The 17,734-nt window shown below is 38.8% G+C and overlaps 2 protein-coding genes across 3 annotated transcripts; both read right to left on the reverse strand.

The window, feature by feature from the left end:
• Positions 1–1,331: 1,331 nt before the first annotated feature.
• On the reverse strand, positions 1,332–10,741 carry gorasp2 (golgi reassembly stacking protein 2). Of its 2 annotated transcripts, XM_081381125.1 has the most exons (11): positions 10,615–10,741; positions 10,109–10,190; positions 9,411–9,491; positions 8,729–8,932; positions 8,402–8,488; positions 6,141–6,271; positions 5,925–6,057; positions 5,726–5,849; positions 4,277–4,363; positions 4,057–4,188; positions 1,332–2,137 (listed from the first exon to the last, which is right to left on the reverse strand). In XM_081381125.1, exons 2-11 carry the CDS (start codon positions 10,169–10,171, stop codon positions 1,878–1,880), a joined length of 1,302 nt encoding a protein of 433 aa, XP_081237251.1. In that variant the 5' UTR covers positions 10,172–10,190; positions 10,615–10,741; the 3' UTR covers positions 1,332–1,877. The 2 variants fall into 2 exon arrangements, with proteins under 2 accessions (XP_081237251.1, XP_081237250.1); XM_081381124.1 differs by lacking the exon at positions 10,615–10,741 and having other exon boundaries at positions 10,109–10,497.
• Positions 10,742–11,557: 816 nt separating this feature from the next.
• Positions 11,558–17,734, reverse strand: LOC308700288 (uncharacterized protein). The gene is made up of 3 exons (XM_081381858.1): positions 15,969–17,734; positions 15,239–15,380; positions 11,558–12,610 (listed from the first exon to the last, which is right to left on the reverse strand). The coding sequence occupies exons 1-3, from the start codon at positions 16,538–16,540 to the stop codon at positions 11,861–11,863; spliced, it is 1,464 nt and encodes a 487-aa protein (XP_081237984.1). The 5' UTR covers positions 16,541–17,734; the 3' UTR covers positions 11,558–11,860.

A 17,734-nucleotide genomic window follows, 5' to 3' on the forward strand; every position in this document is an offset into this window, starting at 1 on the left:
TTATTTTACATTTGATTACTTTATTCAGTGTCTCTACCAGAAAAATACTGTTACTTGTCTTTAATAATATTTTACATTTATATTAGTTAGGCTAATCGTTTCAGCTGTGGTATTGAAATTGAAAAAGAGAATTATGAATTTTCACTGGTGTCTAAAATTTTGGTGTCATAACTGCCTGTTTTTTGCACACAAAAAAAGCCTGTAAAAGATAATTATGGCAGGCAAATTTTCTTGTCACCGGCCATTGGCAGGAGTGGCAAAAAGTTACTTTTAGGCCTTATGTATATAATATATATAGTATGTATATATTTTAATCTGACCCTACATTAGCACATACACCATGCTCTCTAAATATTAGCATAAACTACTGAAAACCTCATCGCTTAGGAATTTGCATAGGAATAGCAATTTGACACATATATATACACATATATATATATTTCAGTAATTCAACTTAAAAGGTGAAACTAATATATAGACTCATTACATGCAAAGTGAGTCATGCATTACATGCATCTCAAGCCTTTGTTCTAATTTTGACAATATTTTAATTTTCTGAGATTTTGAATTTGGGGTTTTCATAAGCTGTAAGCCATAATCATCAAAATTATAACAAATAAGGTTATTACTGATATTCTAATTTTTCGAATTTCACCTCTATCTATCTATCTATCTATCTATCTATCTATCTATCTATCTATCTATCTATCTATCTATCTATCTCATATATATATATCTATCTATCTATCGCTATCTCTCTATATCTCATATATATATATCTATATATATATCTATATCTCTATCTCTCTATATCTCACATATATATATATATCTATATATATATCTATATATCTCTATCTCTATATCTCATATATATATATCTATATCTATCTATCTATCTATCTATATCTATCTATATCTATCTACCTATCTATATCTATCTATATCTCTATCTCTCGATATCTCATATATCTATATATATATCTATATCTATCTATATATCTATCTATATCTATCTATCTATATCTATCTACCTATCTATATCTATCTATATCTCTATCTCTCAATATCTCATATATCTATATATATCTATCTATATCTATCTATATATCTATCTATCTCTATCTATCTATCTCTCTCTCTCTATATCTCATCTATCTATATCTATCTATCTATATATCTATCTATATCTATATACACACACACACACACACACACACACACACACACATCACTGCACCCAATACAAACTATATTTATACTTAACTGTGAGATAGATTTATAATCAATTCATAAATCCCTCATTTAGATTCAACAGGCAGAGACAGTGATAGTGTAAAACTGGGAAGTTTATTGCTTGTGTATGTTTGAATGAGAGATTCCTTCACAATCTTCAAACTGCACAAGCGCACATTCATCTGAATTGTGTTTCCGCCCATCTCGTCGGCAGAGCTATCTTACAGAGAAGTGTGTGAGCGAGAGAAACAAAGGCCCAGAGCCCAGTCTGACCACGTATAAAGAAAAATCAAAGCATTCGAAATGTGGCGCAAAGAAAGAAAAAAGGCCAGACGTTACATTGTAAAATCACATAGCAATTGGTAATTACAGGGAATGCTATACTAACGTTTGATTACAGGATATACAGAAAGAAAAAGCACGAGACGGCACAGATTCTGATGAGAGTGTAAACCAGACGTACAACAGTCGCGCTTTAACCTTTACTGTATGTTTTAATGTTAGATATCCGTCCACACGCTCCTTACCCTCGGACCTCAGACACTGGCATCTCTCAACAGAACCGTGTTTATCTCTCTGTGTGTGTTTGCACACTGGAATCTTTTTGTACTGAATAAATACAATAGCGACATACAGGGCCGTTACGAGGACTCCGGGGCCGTCTGCTGTAAGAGGGGCTCGGTGGGTACAGGTATGTCTTTGACCGCAGGGTTAGGTGTGGCATCCAGTATGAGCGCTGGAGTTTGCACGTTCGCTAAGGAGACGGGCGGTCCGAAGTCAGATGGTGCCAGGGAAGATGGCAGCGTGACGCCTGGCATGCTGGGAAGTGTGGAAGATAGAACGGGGTGCATGGGCAGAGGAGAGATGCCAGGCAGGTTCAGAGGAGGAAGAGGGGGCAAACCTACAGAGAGAGACACACAAGCGTTTAAATCAGCGCCTTCTCAATTTAAATAAATCACATTCATTTGTATCACCATTACTGCTTTTCTGTCCCCAAATTTAAAACCTCTTAAATTGACAATTAAGGCCCCGATCACACCTATCGCGTTTTTCAGGTTCGAAAACCACCGACACGTCATATCAGCCTTTTATTAACTTTATTTACTTTGTTAACATTGTGTAGTTACGGTTTGTGAAGTCGTTAAGCTCCTGGTAACCCGCGAGTGCACCACAAGTTTATCCTCCATCATCGCACTCTCCAGGCGTTCATGCAACTGTAGCTTTCATCACTAAAACGGAAGGCCCGCCTCTCCATTCATTCGATTGGACTAGTGTTGTCACGGTACCAAAATTTCAGTATTCGGTACCAATACCAGTGAACATCCACGGTTCTCAGTACCAATTTCGGTACCAAAGGTTAATTTAGATTAAATTTACATAATTATATTAAAGTGTATATCACAGTTACAAAGATGGAAACTGTAGTATTAAAAACACTTTACAATAAGATTCCATTTGTTAGATAACATTAGATAAAATGACCTAACAATAAACAATAGTTATATACTGTCGCAATTATTCTCCTTTAGGGGTTAATTTAAAAATACATCATTTTTTAAATCAAAAGTTAACATTATTTCTGTTAACATTATTTAATGCACAAATTAATGAATGAAGTGAACAAACATGACCAATCAAGTGTTTGTATTAAATAACATTCACAAACATTAATTAATGTTGTAAAAATATATTGTTCACTCAATGTGTTATGTTAGATAACGCATTAAGTGATGTTAATGAATGGTATCTTATTGTAGCGTTACCAAACTATACAGGAGATAAAACGTGTTTTATTTGACTTGACTGTACTTTTATTTAATCCAAAACTGCATTCATATTTAATTTTAAAAGGGCTTTTTAAACCTGCTAAGAGTTATCCAGCCAAGAATAAGACTAGAACTGCTTTACTGACGGACTGATATTAATGACATAATGATGGCTGCACGCGCAAACACATCATCAGCACCGCCGGTCGCCATGTCTCAGCGCTTTTATGAAGAGGACGCAACTGCAGCGCTTCGGGCATGCACGCGCATCAAGTACCAGGTTTGAGAAAACCTGGTACCGTGACGTTTAAAAAAAATTTAGTACCGACTTGGTACCGAAGTACCGGGTCTTTTGACTACACTAGATTGGACAGTGGAAAAAAACGCGACGACGTTGGGCGCTTTTTCGCTCGGAGTTGCTTTTTTTTCAACTGCAAAAACACGAGGCGCAGTAGGCGGTAAAACGCTAGGCGCATAAACAGCGCAGAACGCTCACTGCCATAGGAAAACAATTGAAAAAAGGCGCCTCTCACTGTAAAAAACGCGTCAGGTGTGATCGGGGCCTAAGACTTTTAAGATATCTAATGTGCTTTTTTACATGTTCATCTTGTAATGTTGCTGTTTGAGCTTGAAAAAGCGGAGCAAAATTACAAAGTCCCTCCAGCGGGAGTTATTCTCTACATCAGTGTCACTGTTTCTGAACTCCCTGAAACACCTACATTGTAGTCTTGAGTTTTCTTCGGGGAACAAACACGTCACGATATTCCTCATTTAAATAATTCCCGCCCAAAGAAGTTAGGCATTCTTTCAGGCATGAAAACCTATTCTAGTAGACTCTGAAAACAAAATCAAGGCTTTGCAAAAGGGCATACCTGGAAGTAGGTTCCCTTTAAGACTTTAAATTTGATTGAATTTAAGACTTTTTAAGGACCCGTGAGGACCTTGTTTACATGTCAGTCACACACACGTCAGTTCCTTCCTGCCTAAGTGGCCGGTTCTTAGTCAGAATAAGCTGTAATATGGTATAATGTCTTTAATGTGTAATAATGTATACCTGCTGTATTATGAGGTAACCCACTGATTCCAGCTAAAGATACAGCGCTAAGGTTCGGTAATGGTAGATTAAGGTTCGGGAGGTTAGGCAGGTTTGGCAGGGGAGGGAGACCAGACGGTAAGGACATCAAACCTACAAGCACAAAATGAAAATCATTTATTCACATAACAGAGAATGTGAAAAGAAGCTTATATTACTTATATAAGTGCATGTTCTCTACCTGGTACAGTGGTGGAGGGGTTGACGATGGGAAGGGGACCCAGCCCTGGGGTCACCTGAGTGGGCAGCAGGGGGACTGTAGGAACACCTGCAGAAAATGACAATATTTGTATTAAAGGGCACCTATTATGCAAAATTCACTTTTACATGGTGTTTGAACATAAATGTGTGTTGGCAGTGAGTGAGCAAAACCAACCTAGAATGATAAAAATCCACCCAGTAGTTTTTTTACTATCTCAATAAATCATAAGCACTGTCTCAGAACACCCTGTTCTAGATTTCCCTCACTGTGACGTAGAAATGAGCTAAGCCCCACCAGCGTGATTTGATTGACATCTGGTTTTGGCATAGACCCCGCCCTCGGTGATCTGCATCCTCCATTGTTTCAACGACAGCCGGTAATGTCTCCTAAGAAGTGTAGGTGTTCTGTTGTGGGATGTAAGAATGGACATACTAGTCTTCACTGACATCAGAGCCATTGAAAACGCAGCGGATGGATTTTATTTATGAAGAAAAGGCGCCACTTAAACTTCCTAAATACGAGAATCATGTTCTGACTGACTGTTTAGTGAACGAGGGTCAAAGTTAATCCTCAAGTGTGGATCGTTGCCTACAGTTCGGGATCCAACGTCACCTCCAGAAAAAGTAAGTGTATTTTATGATTTTTGAGCAAATAGTCATTTCAATCGATGTCAGCCAGTTCAACAACAAATGCGTCTAAAGCTATTTATTGTCGTCGTCATAGGATGTCTCAACAAACAACGTCAGGCAGTTTTATGTCACGTAGGCATTTTTTTGCAGCATTTACAAATGTAAATAAATTAAGGTCTGCTCTATCTCCATAGACAGTAGGCTATATAAACGTCTATCTCCCTCCCCTTAAGAAATAAATAAATAAATCGTTTGTACTTAGCAAACGTTATCACAGTAGTGTGTGTGTGTAGTTTCAAAAAATTGCGCGAACGTTATCACAGTAGTGTGTGTGTGTAGTTTCAAAAAATTGCGCGAACGTTATCACAGTTCGTGTGTGTGTGTGTGTGTTGCACACCCATAATGGCAAAGGGGACGCGATTAAAACTTTGTAAGTACATAAATGTATCAAATAACCATTCCGAGACGTTTAGTCCATTCTCATTCGTGTTTATTCTGTGCCAGACTCTCTTCATCATCTGGGTCCAGCAGCAGGGCGGGGATATGCAGCTCATTTACATTTAAAGTGGTAGACACAAAACAGCTCTTTTTAAAACAGGCCCCAAAAATGACATTTTCAAATGGTTATAATAAATTAACTGTGGGGTATTTTGTGCTGAAACTTCACAAATACATTCTGGGGACACCCAAGACCAATATTACATCTTCTAAAAAGGGGCATAATAGGTGCCCTTTAACATTATAAATTATGAGTGATGTAGAAAAAATATGAAGAAGAGAATAAATGTAGACATTTCACCTGTGTGGAGCTCGCTGGGCATTGAGGGCTGGGCAGAGCTGAGGGACAGGCCGGACAGACTGTCCTCAAGTCCTGTGGGAACAGGCTGTGACACAGGGGGCGGAGTCACTGCCGACAGCTGAACCTACACAAAACATCATCGTAGTCAAACGGCAGACCAAATATATTCAAATACACCATGTGAAATACACACACTAACCTCTGTGAAGCCGTCTTTCAGCGGGCTGGCGGGTTCACTGGGCGTGTGTCCGGGGAAGCTGATTTTCTTGCCCTCTTCGAAGGGCCGAGTTGGGATTCTGTGCAGGTAACCATAGCCGATACCGCAGCCGAGACTGAGCGGAGAAAAATAATCACGTCAGACACACACACACACACAGAGGCAGGAACCAGAGGAGAGCACGAGAGTTTCACACACCTGCCCTCTCCACCCCAGGCACCGTTGGGCGTGATGACCACTTCTCTGCAGTTGTCCGTGTCGGTGTTGTAGACGTAGAGTTTCAGGCCTTTGCCCTCATGGGTTTCTATCAATGAGAATAAGTCCTCTGACTGGAGAAAGAGCACAGAATGAAGAGAGAAAATAAAAATCACTGAAATTTATCTTGATTTTAGGGCTGGACCCGAATTTTCGAATATTCGTTTGGTGGGTTGGTATTCGATTTGAAAATTTGACATTCGAATATTCGTTTTTTTTTTTTTTGCACACCTGGGATCCCCCGCGAAACGGTTCTCATTCGCCTTGAATAAGGTCGGCGACACACTGGCTGCGTGGAGTGTCCTTTTTATTTCGGCTCCCATATTAACAGGTTGAAGTTTGCACAATGCCTGCGAGACGCGCGGCTCGAGCCACGCGGAAAACGCGTGCATGCTAGAAATAGAACCGACGCCTGAGTGTTCCAGCAATGGGAGTGTTCTCTGGCTAGAGCAGAACAGCGGAGTGTGTGTGGACAGAAGTGCATGCCTGAGCTTGTGTTTTGGGTAAAGCTGCGTTGCTTTGACATTGTGGAAAATAGAATAATAGAAACAAAATGTATTAGCCTTTTTACCTGTTATTATCAATCTAAATTAATCTCGTTTTTAATTTAACTTAATTTCGTTTTTCTTTATTTAAATTTTGTTTTCCTTTATTTAAATTTCATTTTCCTTTATTTAAATTTCGTTTTCCTTTATTTAAATTTCGTTTTTCTTTATTTAAATTTCATTTTTCTTTATTTAAATCTACCCTTTACTGTGTCAGTAATTTGTAATTCAGAAAAATATTAGACTAGGCTACCTTAAAAGTATTGCTTAATTTAACAGACCTGTGTGTGTGTTTTATATCACTAGTGCAGTGTCAGTTCTCAGAGCATTAGCCCTGCCCGCGTGAGGTGCGCCGCTTCCCGCTCGCGCTGTTCTGTAGTTTACTAAAAGTTTATTCATTCTGAACGTGTCGCGTCTGGGGTGTCCATCTATATTGCACCAAATGCACACTGCACTCTCTTGTGAAGTCGATTGGATGAACGGTTCTCGAAATAATCAAAATGCAAACGGACAGACACATAGAGATTCCTGCCTTTATTAGAGAGAAGAATATGTTCATCCCCCTCTCTCCGAAGCTTCGAATATTCGATGTTCATTACTACCGAAGCTTCAAAGCTCAAAAAATGGTATTCGGACCAGCCCTACTTGATTTGTTTGTGATGTATTCTATAATGTTACAAATTCTGCTGATTTGTCACTAAAATAATGTCATCTAACTGGCTAAAGCAAAGGAGACGTTGGTAATTTTGCACAAGAGGCCTTGAACTGTTATTTTAGCATTATTTACATTAAAGTATTTACTCATTTTAAAAGGGCATTTTTTGTATATTTTCAGATTTCAAGTCACCTTTATTTATATAGCACTTTTTACAATACAGATTTTTTCAAAGCAGCTTTACAGCGATAACAGGAAAATAATGCAACAGTTTGTTTCTGCTGTACAGCAGATCTAGAAGAAAATAGCGTCATAGTCCAGCTTAAGTAAGTTCAGTGATGGTTCATTTTCATTGTAAAAAAGTTATTAATTTATTTCATTTCTATATAAGTTCAGTTCTCATATATAATGGTGTCAATGCAGGCAGATCAATATAATACTGTTGAATATTAAATTTTGGTTTCAGTTTTAGTCATTTTATGCGTTTATCATTATTTTATATTTTTATTTATCTTTCCTTTATTTTTAGTACCTAAACTTAGTTGCCAAGGTAGCGTTTTTCAAAAACTTTTTTGTTAGTTTTATTTAACAACAACAACACTGGTCTTGAAAACATAAGAATGTGTTTAAAACTATAAAACCAATCAGTTTTCATGTCGTTGTTTTACAGAAAATGTGTGCTCATGAATTTATTATAGCGGATTAATTCACAGCTTCTTTTTCTTAAAAAAAAAAGATGTGGTGAATGAAACATTTAATGAAAAATCTAAATATTTCTGTCAATGCAAAATGATAAAAATATATTTTATGAACATGATGAGCACAGCACTTTTTTGGTCATTTCAGCGCTTTTCCCAGGATGCCTGAAGAATCTGCAAGTGTTTTAATCTATATTTGAGCTGCAGTGCACGATATTAATTGACAATTTATCCACGATACAGATGTTTTTGCACAATCATCATGACGTCTGAAAAGAGTTTGTGATGTGAATGAGAGAAACGCACCTCGTTCATGACTGTGTCTGCTCCGATGATGTAATCTGTGTGTGGTCTTAATCCTGCTAATGCTGCTGGAGAATTTGGTTCCACCTCCTACAAAACAAGTGAAAAACGAGTCAAGGCGCACATTTCTTACAACTCGACCGACCGGTCTGTTTTACAAGAACACACCCAATGCTGAACCACGACTAATTGACCACAAGTTGTTAATCAAAGCAATCGTGGTACTTTCATCAAATGCAACCCCGCCCTTACAAAAATATGCAGTGTAAATAAAAAAACTCATTCCAGCAGCTTTCTCTGATTACGTTTCACCACTCTTCATTTACTCACCAAAACATGCCAGACGTTCTCATTGGCTCCTTCAAAGCTGCAAAAGCGGATGCTGACCCCCAGAAGACCCTGGCCGCCCCACATGTTGCTGGGAGTAACCGTGGCTTCCCGCAGCTCGAGGGTTTTGCTGCTGTACACCAACATCTTCACAGGTTTCTCAACGCTAGCCTTCAATATGTCTTTCAGCGTGTCATTATCCTTGTTCTACATAAATCAAAGCAAAAACAACATTAAACAGCAACAAACATACTAGGTAGGATAGTGTAAAATGATGCAATATAACACCATACAAAATGAATGTCAACTACACATTCATTTTAAACTTTAAATAATGTACAGTCCAGGTGTGCATATATCAGATGTTTTACAATGGCTTCAAATGTGGTTTGTCCAATCAGATTTTAGAGTCAGAACTGTCAGTTTTACTGTTTAGAGTCTTACAAGCATTACACAGTACCAGACTTCATTTTTAAAGTATCTAATTCACTGGATTGTCCCAAAATTGGTATTATTACATGGCTATTCAATATATAAACCAATTTTCCATTCCAAGGCAAATCAAGCTAGTTTCTTTATCTGTTTCTTACATGCTTATAACTTAAAAACACTGGATGAGGTTCAATGAATAGTCAGTTCATTGAAGAGATAATGGATGGCCATGCACCATGTGCAACAAACCTACCAGTCTAGTGTTGTTGATGGACACAATGAAGTCAAAGAAGGGTTCAAGACCTGCTCTGTGCCCGGGAGAATTCTCCTGCACCTGCATAACAGAGAAAGGAGACTGGTTATACCATAACATTCAAATAAAAATACCAAACATCAATATCTTCTGGCAAAACTCTAAACTGATATATATGTGATCATGAAATAATGCTCTTTGCATCAGGAAAATGTCACAGTTTACAGCCTTGACTGAGATGTCAACCTACAAAATATGCAGTCATGCATGTACCCAAAAATCAAAATGGCATGCTGCTCTTACACACGTTATGCTGTTTCTTGAGTAAATTGCTTTAGTTTAGGTCAGTTTGAGTTGTGGCAGATGAAAGCTGGACATTTTAACAGCTATTCATAATGAAGCTATGCATAAAGCTTCTTCAACAGCCCATCCACACACAAAAAAAAATGACATGGCGCAGTAGGATGAATAAAGACTTGCAGGCTATCAGTCTTTGCTTGTCAAATTCTGAAAAGAAATCTCTTGACATTTAACAGCAGAGATTTTCATTTAGCCGCGTTAGCATTTAGCCAACGTTAGCAGGCCGCACTGATGTCCCCGCCCTCGATTTGAACTTTCCGCTGCCTGAGAGTCGCGATCTCCCGTATGAGTGGAAGAAAGAGGCCGATAGAGTGGACGGGTCTGTAAAACACACTCACTCTGAGAACGTGATAGCCCTCCGAACCACCTCCTGGAATTTCCAAACTCTGCGATCCCCCCATGATCCCCGCTTCGTGTCACCTGTGAGAATATAATCAGTTTTATTATTTTTCTCCCAGCTGCCGGTTTTGTGGACAGACACGTCGGAGTCTTCCAGAGATGCGCGCGACGGTTGTGAATGACGTGGCAGCGCAAGGAGGGCTCGTGCTTATGTGGCGCACAGGTGAGACTGCAGCGGTACACACACACACACGGAGGCTTTGATTTTTCATATTATGAATCAGTGAAGCAGGGTCTATTTCTCATTTTTAAGCGTAAAGCAGGTAAACGATTGGATATGCAAGCAACCATACCACCAAAATACACTAGTGATGTCCGGTTCGTGAACGAATCATTCTTTTGAACCGGTTCTTTTTAGTGAACCGGTCTAACCAGTACACTAAATCGGACTGAATCGTCCGAAACAGTTCGCGTCTTGCGTCAGCGCTGATCCACAAGTACTCACTTTCGGACATGCCTGACACTCCCTCTGACTCGAAATAAACCAATATCCCGGAGTATATTTTACTCCAGTAAATCCAACAGTTCACTGAACTGAGTCATGCTGAGAGAAGTGATGAGCTCGAGTAGCTGATACTGAGCATGCGCGTACTACCGAACGTACAGGTAGTCAGGCACAGCGGTTCTCAATCACTCACTAGTACATAACCGAGAACTGTTTGTTTCGGACACGTTCGACATACTGAGAACGGATGAGCTGATGAGCTCACGGGAGCGATGTTCGTTTGAATCGGATCTTTTTTTAATGAATCGGTTGAGCGGTTCACAAACCAGTCTGAACGATTCGTTCACGAGCCGTTCTCGAGTTGAAGTAAATCTGTTTAGGACAGTCTTCAAAAATAACCCCACTCGTTCTCTCTGCTAATAAAAATAATACATAATTATTTTTGGTGCCTCGCCTCTCCAAAGATTAGATTAAGATGATAAGTGGTGGATGTATTTGCTAAATATCATTAAAGGCACCATGAAATCAATTGAACAATTCCTATTTTTTTTTTTTGAATGAAATTTACCAGTGTTTGTTATAAATGATTTATCCATGCACAACATTATTTTTTTTTAATTATGTGCCCTCATAATCTGTAATCAAATAAGTTACACTCCCTCCTGCAATAACATCTCTACTCCGGTGAGGTGTTCACTGGCTTGAGGGCGGGGCAACCTGTCACTCACATGAGATCGCAGCAATTCAAAACAATGATCCAACGAACCAATCAATTCCCTTACAGACCAAATCAAGTCCAGTTCTATTCAGAATCATGTTTAGGTGCATGAAAATGTAAAGTCGATGTCCCTACACTAAAAGACCTTTTGGTTTGTTCACATAGATGGATGTCACATGGATATCAGTCCATTGTCACAGTTGTAAAAATGATGAGCGGCAGAAGGACGATGAACAAAGAGAAGAACATTTATTTGCTAGACAGATTTATTTGTCAATGACAAAAAATCATTATAACATTTCAAATAAATGTATCACATTGTGACCGTATAAAATGTGTTTTCTGATTTTATACATTTTACTAGATATAAAACTTAATGAAAACTTTGACAAACAGCTTGAAGTCAAAACATAACTTGTATTACTACATAAATATGCATCACATCTGCAACACCAGTTCTTTTTGAAATCGTTGTGTAGTGTTAAGAACCAGAACTGAGGGAGACGAGCGTCCAGTTTCTCAGTGAGGTTAACACAGAGTCAGTTCTTTGACCAGTGGCTTGTTTTGATAGTTTGTTAGGAGGCAGGCTACTGCAAAAAGCTGGTTGATACTGCCAGAAATGCTCAGAGGGATAACAGTGTCAAACAGATAGATCCCTTTTATTTGCTGAATTATCTTCTCCACGTGTATTCTTAACCGTGCAAAGTCCTGAGTGACCAGCACTTCATCCTGAGACAGATGGGATTTGTCACAAAGCAGTCTGTGAACTTTGCAGGGCACTAGGTCATCGATTCTGAAACCCTCGTCCACCATTACAGCCATGTCTTTATCCAAAAGAGGGATAATTCCAGATTGCCTGAACAATTCATTGTCACTGACAGATCCAGGATACAGTGAGGAAACAAAAGTTACAGCACCATGCGGTGACACACCGATCATTCCTTTCATGGTAGTGTGGGACTTACACTGAGAAAGCGTCTCGTTCTGTACGAGTAAAGATGAAGGCATCTGACATCTCAGCTCTGTATGGTCAATGATGACTTGGGTGTCAGAGTACTTGCTGAACACACTCGGCATCATGGCTCTAATGTCCTCAGGAGACATCCATATTCTGACAGCGCCCAATAAGGTGTACAAAAAATGGACCCAACTTTTGATGATCCTGCTGACGGCAGTCTGATGAATGTTAAAGCGATCGCCCAGATCTCTCTCTTCCAGACCCAGCGACAGGTACACCAAGAACAGGAACAGTTCATCGATCAGTGGAAGACATCGGCTCTGGTAGGAGGTAAGTCTTAGAGTTAATGAAGATAATCATTGCCTGGTCATCATAAATGTACAGTACAGGCCAAAAGTTTGGACACATTACTATTTTTAATGTTTTTGAAAGAAGTTTCTTCTGCTCATCAAGCCTGCATTTATTTGATCAAAAATACTGAATTTTTTTTTAATATTGTGATATATTATTACAATTTAAAATAATTGGTTTTCAATTTATTATACTTTAAATTATCATTTATTTCCGTGATGCAAAGCTGAATTTTCAGGATCATTACTCCAGTCTTCAGTGTCACATGTGACATCCGGTCTATCACATGATCCTTTAGAAATCATTCTAATATTCTGATTTATTATGAGTGTTGGAAACAGTTCTGCTGCCTAATATATTTGATGAATAAAAGGTTAAAAAGAACTGCATTTATTCAAAATAAAAAAAAACATTTTCTAATAATATAAATCTTCTTTACTATCACTTTTTATCAATTTAACACATCCTTGCTGAATAAAAGTATTGATTTATTTCAAAAAAAGAAAAAAAAAAAATTACTGACCCCAAATTACTGACCAGTAGTGTATATTGTTGTTACAAAAGATTTCTATTTTTAAAACATTTGCTTTTTTATTCATCAAAGTATCCTACAAAAGTATCACAGGTTATGAAAAAATATTAAGCAGCAGAACTGTTTCCAACTTTGATAATGAATCATCATATTAGAATGATTTCTAAAGGATCATGTGATAGACTGGAGTAATGATCCTGAAAATTCAGCTTTGCATCACAGGAATAAATGATAATTTAAAGTATAATAAATTGAAAACCAATTATTTTAAATTGTAATAATATATCACAAAATTACATTTTTTTCTGTATTTTTGATCAAATAAATGCAGGCTTGATGAGCAGAAGAAACTTCTTTCAAAAACATTAAAAATAGTAATGTTTCCAAACTTTTGGCCTGTACTGTATCTGCGCATTTTAAATTAGATTGACTTAGATATCAGTGGTCTTTCGGCTGCTGATTTATCAGCCAGCTGCTTTTAAAAACAAAATGTTGTAGAATAAAGCAGTGTTTCTCAACTCCAGTCCAGAACAGAATGTCTCTCAAATTAAAACATCTGATTCAACTCATCAGCTTCTTAGGATTTGTTCACACTTGTAGTTCAGTTTGTTTAGTCCGGACTAAAATTTTAACACCGAACCTAAAGGCATAGGGATATGTTCACAATCCTCAGTTTTGATTACGTATATTGGGTCTCATTCATGAAACATTCGTAAATATACAAGTCAATATGTGAGTGATTTGCGCATATCGAGACCTTCCCGAAAACTCTTCTCCTGATTCACAAATACTTCGTAAACGTCAGATGTGATAGTGAAATGTGTGTGTGTGTTAATGAATTCCAATCAGTCGTAAATGGGACGCGCTTGCACGCTCATTCTCAATTATCATAAATCCCGCCCATTAAATCCGAATGACAACTATATATGGGCATCATATTATGACACCAAACGGAGGATTTCAACATGTCTTCTCGAAAGCGAATGAAAAAGAGAAATTTCTCAGATGCAGAAATTGAAGTTTTATTATCAGAAGTTCATTCAAAACGCCACATTTTATTTTCAAGCGTACATAGTGGCGTATCAGGTCCTAAAAAAAGGAAGCTTGGCAGCGTATTACAGATGCAGTTAATAGAGTTTCATCTGTTAATCGAGCAGTCCCAGAAGTGAAAAGAAAATGGTTCGACGTGAAGCTTGACTGCAACACTTGTGACTTGAGGACTTGTGTTCCGTTTGCAGATGCTATTACTGGCTCTCATAATAAAAGTAAAAAGAAAAACCCTGTGTAATTACTATATATAATATTTTTTCAAAATGCTGTGTAAATATGTACCCGATTAAGGTGAATTAAAATGCAGCCTTATTAATGAGCAAAACGTTCGGATGTTTAACGCACTATTTACGCGTGGCTGGTTTCGTACCAACTAACATTTGGAAAATACGAACATTTTAATGAATCCGAAAATTTACACCAGAACCACTTTACACACGATTTACACAAAAATTCGTTCTGCTCGTGTTTCATGAATGAGACTTATTATGCGTCGGAACTTACCGAACATCCAAAACACTTCTGTTGTATGTGCGTAGCACCTACATATAATGGTGTTTTGACCAGCTGAGAACTCGTGAAGAGCTTATAAAATGTGTAAAGGAGTCAAAACAGCGTCAGGAATCCCTCCGTCACACAAACCAGGATCTGCAGCGAGGAGACGCGGTTCTGATGCCTGTACTGAACTGTGATGAGCAACATCACGACTATAACGAGTAAAAACAGGTGTGCTTGAGCATTCTGTCCTTTTTAGCGTTGCATCTTGTGACATCATATCCTGTTTTTGGTGCGTTTACATGTCTTTGATCCTTGTTGCGTTCTGAAACCCATCCTTTTAGCGTCTCCGTCCTCTTGTTTGGCGCACCAGGATTCGGACTGGCAGCGTTCACACTTATTCAAATTAACCGCACTAACAGAGCAGTCGATTATTGTGTGAACACACCCTTAGTGCGTTATATAGGGAGACATTTACAACATTCTGGAGTTGAGGAACACTGGTATAAATGATGCTTACCGTTTGATGAGATGGATCAGCTGCCTTGACAGGAGCTTCTGTTGAGCTGGAAGTGGATGGCTGTGCACCAACACACACAATTCTGCTGGTTGCAGGTTCAATCTGCCTCCAAAATGCCTGTAGATGTCGGTAGCTGGCAAATCTAATAGAGTGAAATGAAATGATTTCCTTTAAATCCAAACATAACTTATTATTGAGGATAGCCCTATTTGTTAGAATAAATTCCAGCATGATCTGAATTTTTAATGGCTGCATTGTTATATCAGCATTCCTATGTGTTCATGTAAATATTGCTTTTATTAATTTCGGGATCCTAAATTCAATTTGTTCATCAAATATTGTGAGAGAGTCACTTCAGAAAATTTGTACTTAAACCGCTCAATTCATATGGATTAGTTTTACGATATCTTTCTAGAACTTTTTGAAGCGTCAAAGTGGTAGTTGCTTAGCTGTCAATGGAGGGACAGAATGAAACCTCTAAGAGATATTAATGTGTGTTCCGAAGATGAATGAAAGTCTTGCAGGTTTTGAACTACATGGGGTGAGTAATTAATTTTTGTGTGAACTATCCCTTTAATATGCTCCTGTGTTCATAGGGTGCCCTCATATCATTACAGAGCTGGTCTCATTGGTCACACACAGTATATAGGCTATCGACTGAATGAGTGAACACAAGTCATCATAACCACAGGAGTATGCAATATAACTATCATATGACACAAATACGTACCTGGTATAGAATCTAATGTCATCGTCCGATGCTGCAAACCTCTCCAAGCCGAACGACTGCTTCAGTGTCACTTCTTCCAGCCTCTTTTGCAGCTCTTCTATCAGCAGCTGCTGGGCCTCGATCTTCTCATACGCTATATCCAACGCTGATGGTTCTGGTTTTGCATCGTAATCGTGGCACTGAAGCAACAACTCAACATCCATGTTTTCCTTTTCAGCTCCTTCATCCTCCGGCCGTGGTCTCCTTCTCTCCCAGACACTGCCTGCCGGTAAAGAGTAATCGTTCCAGGCGAACAGCACAGGCACAGCCCCCTCTCTCAGGTGTCGTCGCCCACCCTGAACAACATCCGTGGAGACGAAATGTCTACTGCAGACTGTCGTGGTCCTCTTAACTACAAGATTCTCACGTCTCACATTTCGCATCCATAGTTTCCTTAAGGTTTCGTCCTTTGGGATGTGGTGGAAACTAACGGTGGAGTTGAACATCCCTGACACCGCGCATTTAGGCACACAACAGAAGTTGCTGTTAGGATTATCCCGCTTCTGGTATTTTGGTGGTTTTGACGAAGACATTTTCCTCTCAATAACATTCAGATATTAAAATAAAATAGTGTAAACATAAAATGAACTAGCTAGATTAGCAGATAAGTTCATGGCAATGCGCCATTTTTTTTGTCAATGCGTAACTTCCGTTTTCTGTAAAACAGGGCGCATCGCTTCCGGTTCAGGTGAGCTGCTTTTCTCAAGATGCATTCAAAGCATAAGATATGTCCACCGCATATGCAGATTCAATTTTTTTTTAATTCTTCTTCTCACAAACATTCGAACATTTAAATCGAATAAAACGACGACAATAAAAATAACTAGCTAACGTTAGGTTATATGATTAGTACAAAGATATCGGGGTCATTTCACTTTCTCCAAACCGGATGTGTTGAGAGCAGGAGTCCGTTTTTTTTATTTATTTTTTTATTTTACCCTGGCTACATATTTGTTTCTGTGCAGTACTGTACACTTGTTTGGTTTGTTCCTTCCCAAGGGTGCAGCGATTTGTATTATTTTGAAGCACCCCCGGACGCCGCCATTGGCTAACGGAACCCCACCTGCAGTTAGCATCCCATTGACTCCCATTCATTTTGGCGTCACTTTGACAGCGAATAACTTCACATCTGAGGCGTTTAAAGACTCCATTTGTCCATTATTTATTTCTAAAGAAACACGAAAATGTATAAAAGGCTCCATTACCTTGTAGCTTACGTTATGGCCCTGTAGAAGCAGTTTTTGTAAAAGTAGGCTAACGATTGCGTCACAGCCACGCGACTCTCTGTCGCACAGTAGGAAATTACCGTATGGACAGGAAGAGAAGCTCGCGAGCAATCGGGAGGACGTCGAGGCAAAATGACAAAGTAATTAATCAGAACACCTACAAAAAGTTTCTCCTGCTCCAAGATCATGGACAGCTCCTACTCACGCTCTCCGTCTCTGCAAGTTTCGGAAGGTAATGATTCAGATTGATCTTGGCACAGCCACTAGAAGACAGACGGTTTGCTCACGTCACATCTACGTCGTCGAGCTCAGTTTGAGTCTGCGCAGTACGCTGGACCCCAGGAAGTAAAAGTTTCTAATGGGCTTCACTTTGTCTCCGTTGAATCCATAGACAGTATATAAACTGGACACAGCGACCCCATAGGTTTCAACGGAGAGAAGTTGAAGCACATAAGGAGCAGTCATTTCCTGATTGCCAAGCGTACTGCGCAGACTCAAACT

Source organism: Scardinius erythrophthalmus (assembly GCF_964197995.2).
Source record: "Scardinius erythrophthalmus genome assembly, chromosome: 12".
In the NCBI taxonomy this organism is placed as follows: domain Eukaryota; kingdom Metazoa; phylum Chordata; class Actinopteri; order Cypriniformes; family Leuciscidae; genus Scardinius; species Scardinius erythrophthalmus.

Coding starts and splice junctions, on each gene's coding strand:
- gorasp2 (XM_081381125.1), bottom strand. CDS start 10,171: ATGGGGGGATCGCAGAGTTTGGAAATTCCAGGAGGTGGTTCGGAGGGC. Junction 6,058..6,140: donor GCCTGGGGTGGAGAGGGCAG/GTGTGTGAAACT, acceptor TTCTCCGCTCAG/TCTCGGCTGCGGTATCGGCT. Junction 2,138..4,056: donor GTTACCTCATAATACAGCAG/GTATACATTATT, acceptor CTCTCTCTGTAG/GTTTGCCCCCTCTTCCTCCT.
- LOC308700288 (XM_081381858.1), bottom strand. CDS start 16,540: ATGTCTTCGTCAAAACCACCAAAATACCAGAAGCGGGATAATCCTAAC. Junction 15,381..15,968: donor GACATTAGATTCTATACCAG/GTACGTATTTGT, acceptor TCACTCTATTAG/ATTTGCCAGCTACCGACATC. Junction 12,611..15,238: donor CTGATCCATCTCATCAAACG/GTAAGCATCATT, acceptor ACCTCCTACCAG/AGCCGATGTCTTCCACTGAT.